Below are 8782 nucleotides of genomic sequence, written 5' to 3' on the forward strand. Positions count from 1 at the left end.
TTTAAAGAATGTCAAACATTTCATAGGAGTCACTGATTCAAGGAGCCATGAGAAAAGTTTCACAGATTACTGAAGTTTTTATATAGTATACAGATATTATACAAATTTACAAACGTCTTATCACTGTGGCTGAATTTCTTTACTACCAATTAATCAAAAGATTTGCCTTTTAGTCAGTTAAATGCCTCATCAATTCGCAGATTGATTTATTTTTCCTTAGGCAGCGTGAATAAGATGCACAATTTGCCAGTGGATTTCCATTCCCCATTTGTATTATTTTGTTTTTGAAGTGGGCTAAAAATAGCACTTTGGGCATTGAACACCAACTGACTCTGACTCTGAGAGTCTGAGCGAGCATATATATATATATATATATATGTATATTCTGGTGGAGATGGATGGGATGTGGATGCTAAGGCAATGTTTCGCACATATCGCACACCAGAATAGCCAGAAGTATTTTTAAATGCTCTAAAAGATCATTAATAATGCTTGGTCGCGTTACGGTTGAGCTGCAGCTGGGATGCGATAGGGTTTACATAATGCTCCCAAAGATTGCCAAATTATTGGATCAACAGTTGGCCGAAATCAAGAGGCAACCGTCAGGCCATAGATTATGTGATAGGCGGAACTGCTCCGATGTTGCAATTGACTTGGCTCGATGGCGCCTCTCCTCTCTGAGGCAAAACAGAAAAAGAAGAGATTTCTCTGGTGATTGGTTTGCCAAAAAAAAAAAAAGAGAGACAAGTTGCCGGCGAGCTTTTCCGCTGGCCAGAATCAAGCGAAACCCGTACGCATCAACCGTACACTTAGTCGCCGAGCAAACGTCGCGTACGCCTGAGGCCTGTGGGCGCCGTGTCCGGGAGATTCGATGCGATCCGATCCGATCCGTTCCGATTCGAGTCCAACCGATCCGATCTGATCTGTGCGTGTGTGAAAAATCACTGCCAAAAGCAATAAAAGCCAGCGAAAACAAAGGAAAATCTATCTGCTGGCAATTTGAAGCGCGCGCGTGCTGAGGCCGAAATAAATGCAGCAACAACAAGTCACACAAAAATTCAGTCCGAGATAAATTTAAATTGCATCAACGGTCTCAAGTTTTTGACAGCCCCTAGCATAATATAATCCAATCCCCCACCGACACACAAAAAGAATCCACAACAAAACGAACTCGATTGATATAACAAGCGACGACAAAACGACACAAAAATTGTGAAATTTCAAAATTTGCGAACAGAAATACAAATCCGACACATATTGGCCAAGGAAATTTGCACAGAATCAAACCCCAGAGCCAATACCCAGTACACCGTACCCCGATCCCCAAAAACGAAACCCCTTTAACCCCCTTTAACCCCCTGCCGACCCGCTTGCCACTAACCCGAACCCATGCCTCCCCTGTCGCCTGCTAATGAGGCCACTGCTGACATTGCAGCTTCAGGAGATGAGGATGCCAGAGGCCCGCTAGAATCGGACCGATTGGAGAAGGAGAAGTTCCTGGCCCGCGTACTGGCAGCCATGAATGGAGGCACGCGATCCGGAGGCGGAGTGCTGGCCTCCAACAACAACAGCAGCGGCTCCTCGCTGAACTCCACGCTGAGTGGGTCCGCCCCCTTGGCACGGCCACCCAAGCCACCGCCGAGTCAGGCCAGGAAGCAGCTCCGCCTGCTGCCCAAGCAGCGGGAGCAGAGTCCTGTGCTGAGCAATGGCCACACCACACGAACCGCACTGAACACACACCCAAGCAACAACACCACCAGCACCAAATACACTTCCAAAACCAGCACCAGCACCACAACGAGTGGCAGTTTCAGTGGCGGCAGCTCGGCGTTCTCATCGTCCTTGCTGGGTAATAAGGACTGTGAAAGCCTGTACGAGATCTCGCTGAAACTGCCACTGAATTCGTCCACAGCAGCGGATCGCCTGGTAAATCGTTCACCCAGTCCCGCCTACTCCGTGTCCTCGCGCTGCTCCACCCAGTCCTCGATCTCCAACTACACCGCCAACTCGCGCCTGCAGACGCCGCCGCGCAGGGTGTTCCCGCAGACCTACACCCGGGGATCGGGCGGCGTGGATCCCTACGAGATGCGGCAGCTGGAGAGCTCGCCCGTGGTCTTCGACGGCAACCTGTCGTTTGTGCTCGGCTGCCAGAGACAGCCGGTGCATCAGTCGATGCGAGCCTCGCCCTCCTTCGAGGATCCGCGCACCTCGTCCGCCTATCTCAGCGAGAAGATCCAGAACTTCCTGAAGCGCACGGACCATGTGCAGGAGGAGTGGACCGCCATGGGCAGGAGGACGCGTCGGACGACCGGCGGAGCGGGATCGGAAAGTCGCTGTACCACTCCGGGCAGCACCTGCTCCGGCTACGATGACTACGATACCATCTCGCTGATCGAGCGACAGCGCGAACGGAACAGCATGGAGCGCTGCGGATCGGTGGGACGCACTCGCTCCTCGCAGAACATCCTGACCAAGGCCTTCCAGTTGGCCAAGCAGCTGCCCCACACGCCAACGTCGCGCGGCAACTCGGTGAACCGGGATCGGGAGTCCTCGGTGGCCACCATTAGCCTGACCAACGGAGACCACGACGATGATGATGATCGCACCATTCGCGAGGAGGACGATGAGGTATCGGTTGGGCTGACCTTGAGCTTGTCGTTGACACAATTTCCCGCCCCTCAACCATTAATTCTTGTTGAGTGGGGGGTGATGATGTCTCCTCTTCATAAATATTAAATTCCTAAACAAACACCTACTGCGAATGGGATGGGGGGACTTCCATGCTGCGCTGACATTGACGGCGGCGCAGCTCCTCCGCCCACCCCCACACCTGAGTTGGATGAGGATCTATTTTTGGGATCGTGTACTGGGTGAATCACACGGCGGAATTCTTTCGGGCGGCAGGGAAATATTCCACATTAATATCCATAATATTTGTTTCTTTTTCTCGTTTGGGTTCAAATTAAATAAATCAAAAGCTTACGTGGGCTGGAAAAATAAGATCTGCAAAATATTTTCTGGAAATTAAGTTTTTCAAAAGTTTTAGCATTCAAGGGGGCAGTGAACCGACCTTCCACAGTTCATTGAGTCAGTTTCAAATTGTGTCATGGGAGTAGTACTACTTCTGACAGTTATGCTTTGATCTATGGTTTAGTAAATGATCCTACGAAATGAGTAATTTCCTTGTCACATTTTGTGATCTTAAGTCAATTTTTCTTGCGACTACTTTTGTTTTTCTTTTTTACGGTTCTCAATCTTGGCTATTTTGGAGTATATACGACGTCATGGGAAAGTGAAAGATTTCAGCTGACATAAATAAAACATTTGACTTAAATAGGTATAGCTTTAGTCATTGATTTGTAATATTTGTATATCGGTAATATATAAAAATCATGAAACTTCTTCAAACAATTCAAATTTAATTTATTAGAAGAATCAGTTTTTATTAGCAACGCATTTCCGCAGGTCAAGGCTTAATAAGTATTTCCCGTAACTCGCAAAATATCGACACTCCGACAAAAGCGTTTTACAAATAATAATCTCACTTGTTTGGACATATGGCAGCCAGAAATCGAAATCGCAGAACCCAAACAAACAGTCAAATAGTACAATAATAAATTCCTTGAGAAAACTGGCACGAAATTAAAAATGAATGTTCTATATGGTTCGTGTGTGCTCAAATCTTTGCAGCTATCCGAGCTGACGGTGGACCTGGCCGAGGAGCGATCCACGGCCCACATTGCCACGGAGCGACTGGAGGCGGAGACCGGGGAGCGCCTGAAGCTGGAGAAGGAGCTGGGCGATCAGGCCAACAAGGTTAAGAACCTGCAGGAGGCCACCGAGAAGCTGGAAATGGAGTTGATATGCGCCAAGTCCGATCTCAATGGCATCTCCGAGGACGAGGATGCGGAGAACGAGGAGGGCGGCGGCGGCGCAGGTGGAGTCTATAAGCTGAAGTACGAGCGGGTGGCCCGGGAACTGGAGTTCACCAAACGACGCCTGCATACGCAGCATGAGCACGATCTGGAACAGCTGGTCGGGCTCAAGAAGCAATTGGAGAAGAAGGTTTGCTGGCTTGACACTAGACGGTATCCCAATCATAAGCCTCAATGGGTTATTTTTTTTTTCAACCTCTCTAGCTTTCCGATGCCTACGAAGAAGTTGAGGAGCAACGTCAGGTTGTGGGCCAATGGAAGCGCAAGGCACAGAAGATGACCAACGAGATGAACGATCTGCGCATGCTGCTCGAGGAGCAAAATGCCCGCAACAATTTGCTCGAGAAGAAGCAGCGCAAGTTCGATGCCGAGTGTCAGTCGCTGCAGGATGCGGCGCGCCAGGAGCGGCAGGCCAAGGAGCGCTACGGTCGCGAGAAGGACGTCCTGCAGGCGGAGAAGTTCACGTTGGAGCAAACGCTGGCGGTAAGTGCTTTCTGCAACATTGTCTTGGCAACATGTTGCCACAAGTGCTAAGCAACATTTTAAGAACACTAACATTTAGCATGAGATAGATTCCGGGAATTTTCATGGGCTTGAAAGTATCTAAAAATGTAAGGGTGTTTTTCGACATTCGTTAGACAGGTTGTCGGATTTAAAATGTATTCTTTTATGATTATCTTAAAATTAAAGAGTTTCATTCTTTAAGGAGATATAGAGAGTTAAAATTAATGACTGTGTTCTAAAAACCTGCAATAACTTTTCCTATTGTTATTATGAATACTCTTTGAAACATAAAAAAGTTGAAATTAAATTTAAAAGAATACCTATCAATTTGATAGTTATATTTCCCTTCTTTTCAGGGGATTAAATGTTTAAAATGAAAACCTCTATTCTAAATATTAATAATGTATGGATCCTTTGAACTATTATCATTTTAAAATTTAAAAAATTCCTTTCAAGTTCATTATTTTAATATGACATTTGTTGAACAATGTTCGAGCAACTGGCGACACGGTGCGCACATTGCAGCCAAGATACCGATTCAGATACTGGATATCTCGGACTCGGAAACTCGTTCGGCTTGTTTGCCCATGCACATTTTGCGGCATTCTACGGTCAGCAGTCTACAGTCTGCGCTCTACCTAGACTGCCTACCTGCCCACACCGCCGAGCGTTCAAAACATGCGCGCATGTGCGGCATGTGTTGCATGTGCGACCCGCTCTCTTGCCTAGTTCCATTTCCATTCCGAGATCTTTCCAATTCTGGGTTCTGGGTTCTGGGCTCTCGACTCTCAGTTCTTGGGGTTTCATGTTTTTATCGGCCTGTACTCGAGCTTCTCTGCCTCGCTCGCCGCTCTGTATCTGATTGTCTGTGTCTGCCTTTCGGTCACACATTTGTGGATCTCCGCTTTGCTGCTTTCTTCACGGTTCCGCTCGACAGTAGCTCGCCGAACGTCAACGTGCGATAACTGGATTACATAGTACATAGTACATAGAACGATCCCTCCGCCTCCGTCTGTCCCAGTCTGTGTTCTGATTGTTTGGCCTGGCAAAAAGAAATTAAAACGTTGGCGGCGTTCTCATTACGCTTTCGATACTCATAATTAGCTGGAAGAGGAAGAGCCTCCATGGAGGGCGATAGCTGAACTGGCCACTGCGATTTAGATAGCATAAGCCCACGGTCACAGACACAGAAACTGAGTTTTCCCAGCCCAGCCCAGCCCAGTACAGCAATGAGTTTCCGCTACTCGACTCGGCTGATTCAAGTGAGTCCAAATGGGCACAAAGTGAAGCTCCAAACTCCAGAAAACAGAAGCTATTAAGTTGACTTAATGTAGAGAAGCTGCAGTTGATTACTTAGTTGTTCATAACAGAGTGAAAATAATAATAATAATAGTTAAGTAACCTAAACACATCAAGTATCTAGTCTCATCTAAAATGCATCGTTTGATAAAATAAAAATTTTTATTTATTTAACTTAATTAACAGGACACACGTCTGGATCTTGACCTCAAGGAGGAAAAACTCGCCTCGCTGCAGCGCGAACTGGAGGAGATGACCTTTGGCGGCGGCACCGAGGAGGAGTTTGCCCAGCTGCGGCGCTCCAAGAACGAAACGGAGCGTCGGGCCAAGGAGCAGGAGGAGGAACTGGACGAGATGGCCGGCCAGATCCAGCTGCTCGAGCAGGCCAAGCTGCGCCTGGAGATGACCCTGGAGACGATGCGCAAGGAGGCGCGACGTGAGTCCCAGCAGCGCGACGAAGAGCTGGAGGAGGTGCGAGGCAATGGCTACAAGAAGATCAAGGCTCTCGAGTGCCAGCTGGAAACGGAGCACGAGGAGCGGACGCTGCTGCTGCGGGAGAAGCACGAGCTGGAGCGTCGGCTCTCCTCCATGGAGGACCGTGATCGCGTTGATCGCGATGCCGAGGAAGCCCTCAACCAGAAGCTTCGGCGGGATCTACGCAAATACAAGGCCCTGCTCAAGGATGCCCAGACACAGTTGGAGCGCCTCAAGGCAGACACGCCCGGCAAGACGCTCATCCGACAGCTGCGCAACCAGCTGGAAGATGCCGAGTCCGCCCGTTCGCTGGCAATGAAAGCGCGGCAAACGGCCGAAGCCGAACTGACCGAGGTGCAGGCCATGTTCGAAGAGTCCCATCGTGCCAGGAACGACGCCGAGGAGCGAGCCAATGCGGCACACAGGGATCGCGCCGAACTGCAGGCCCAGATCGAGGAGAACGAGGAGGAGCTGGGCGAGCTGATGAAGAAGTACAGCGCCACGGTGAAGCAACTGAACACTGAGCAGATCAACGTGTCCGAGGCTGAGTTCAAGCTGAACGAGATGGAAGCGGAGCGCAACAATCTCAAGGAGCAGGTGGGCGAGCTGCAACACCGCCTGGATAACGTAGAGAATCTGGGCGATCCCTCTATGGCCATGATGTCCAAACGGTAAGTGGATGTGGTAAAATGATCTATCTTAATTGTTCTAATCACTATCAAACGATCAGGTTGGAGCTGCGCACCAAGGAACTGGAATCCCGACTCGAACTGGAGCAGGCCACTCGCGCTCGTCTCGAGGTGCAGGTGAACCGTCACAAGGAGGCGTTGGAGAAGCTGCAGAACGAGGTGACACAGTCAAAGATGCGTGAGATGCAGGCCCAGGATGTGATCAAGAAGTCGCAAAAGAGTCTGCGCGACATGCGCGAGGAGTTCCACACGGTCTCCAGTCGCGAACAGGAGTCGCTGACGCGGCGCAAGGATCTCGAGAAGAAGATGGAGCAAATGGAGTCCGAGGGGGCGGCCCTGAAGAACGATCTGCGCCTGGCCCTGCAGCGGATAGCGGATCTCCAGCAGGCCATGGAGGAGGAGGGCGAGGAAGAGCTAAGCGAAAGGTAAACAAGTTGTACAATACCTAGTGATAGAAGCAAAACTAATGGTTATCCATTGCAGTGATGAGAGCATCAGCTCGGTGGGCTCAATCAGCGATCTGGAGGATCGGCTGCGGCCAGTGCATGTGAAGCGCAGCTCACAGCAGTCGCTTAACGGAAGCATCGGCGGCGGAGGTGGCTCCGTTGTCAGCTCCACCCGCACCGTGGTCTTCGAAAAGGACGACAACAGCCCTAGGTACGCTGATAGCGAAGTCAACTCGAACAGCAGAAAGCAGCACAAGCATTAAGGCCCAAGCACCCAGCAAAGACTCTCTCTCTCACCCTCTATTTGTCTGACTCTTAATATGCCTATCGCTAGTTAGCCAGTTAGCTAGTCTGTAAGGTCTGTTGCTATTTGCCGGCTTATCTAATTTAAATAATTAAACCATACATGCAAACCATCCGCCACAATCCACATCCACAAACGACCCAAAAAACCAAAACGACAACCGCCGCCAACACTTCAACGCTGAAACGCTGTAACGCTTCAATCCACCAATGACTCCTGCCAATTCAAACAAAATCATAAAAACCAAACGCCCGATGCGTGTAAATATGTTAATGCGTATGTGACAAATGAAAACCAAAACACACAACAAATCCTCATTCCGCTCCGCTCTGATCCGCTGTACCGCTCCCGCTCCGCTCCGCCCCGCTCCGTAACAACAACAACAACCCGCCCCTTCCTCGTCCGCGTGTGTGTGCGTGTAAACCATTAGCTTTTTCTTATTGTAGAATTACAGTGACGTCGCCATCGTCGCCACACATTCATAAGCTGGCACTGGCGGCCAAAGCCATACCGGCCCACAAACCGGACACAAATCCTGCAGCAGCCGTGGCCAAAACCAGGATGGGATTGGGACTAACAGTGCCAGTGGGCCAGCATAATGGCCAGGATGCTGCTGGACTGGCCAAGCCGTAGATCCATATTGGGGCTGCTATTTGTAATTTGTAATTTTTATTTTTTGGATATTTATTAATTGTTTATCATTATTATTTGATTACTGTTTAGTTCAATATGTTTAACTATTTATTATCGAAATATAGCTACATGATAATATATGATATGAACCCTATAGGCATTCAACAGCAATGCTAGATCGTAGTTAATTTAATTTGCGCGACAGTCCCTAAATAAAAAGTGATTAACATGTTTTATCTCTCTCAAAACAAGCAAAAACAAAAACTGGAACTAACACCTATAGCCTATATAGAATATAGTCCATTATCCTATAGCCAACTTAAATGAAATTAGTTAAACGCGTTTCAAAATCATAGGCAAGTGTATGCTAAACGCAATAAATTAAACCTTTAATCAAATTAAATCCCAAAAAATCGAGTATTTTACAAATAACTCATATTCTTATACGAATCATCGTCCCCATCATAAAATCATTAATTAAACAACGTCATTAGCGTC

The 8782-nt window shown here is 48.4% G+C and overlaps 1 protein-coding gene across 13 annotated transcripts in view; it reads left to right on the top strand.

Moving 5' to 3' along the window:
• LOC128251922 (unconventional myosin-XVIIIa-like) overlaps positions 1-8687 on the top strand; it is a 32874-nt gene extending 24187 nt beyond the window's left edge. For 3 of the 13 annotated variants that reach the window (XM_052979182.1, XM_052979185.1, XM_052979187.1), the window contains 6 exons: positions 3691-4065; positions 4140-4418; positions 5925-6883; positions 6943-7326; positions 7385-7558; positions 8098-8687. In XM_052979182.1, coding sequence (XP_052835142.1) covers positions 3691-4065; positions 4140-4418; positions 5925-6883; positions 6943-7326; positions 7385-7558; positions 8098-8284 — 2358 coding nt within the window. In that variant the 3' untranslated portion in view covers positions 8285-8687. Of the gene's footprint in view, positions 1-786; positions 2629-3690; positions 4066-4139; positions 4419-5430; positions 5702-5924; positions 6884-6942; positions 7327-7384; positions 7764-8081 lie in introns of those variants that run through there. The other 10 variants (XM_052979186.1, XM_052979193.1, XM_052979190.1 and 7 more) reach the window with 9 other exon arrangements.
• The last annotated feature ends 95 nt before the right edge of the window (positions 8688-8782 follow it).

Source organism: Drosophila gunungcola, chromosome 3R (assembly GCF_025200985.1).
Source record: "Drosophila gunungcola strain Sukarami chromosome 3R, Dgunungcola_SK_2, whole genome shotgun sequence".
Lineage (NCBI taxonomy): Eukaryota > Metazoa > Arthropoda > Insecta > Diptera > Drosophilidae > Drosophila > Drosophila gunungcola.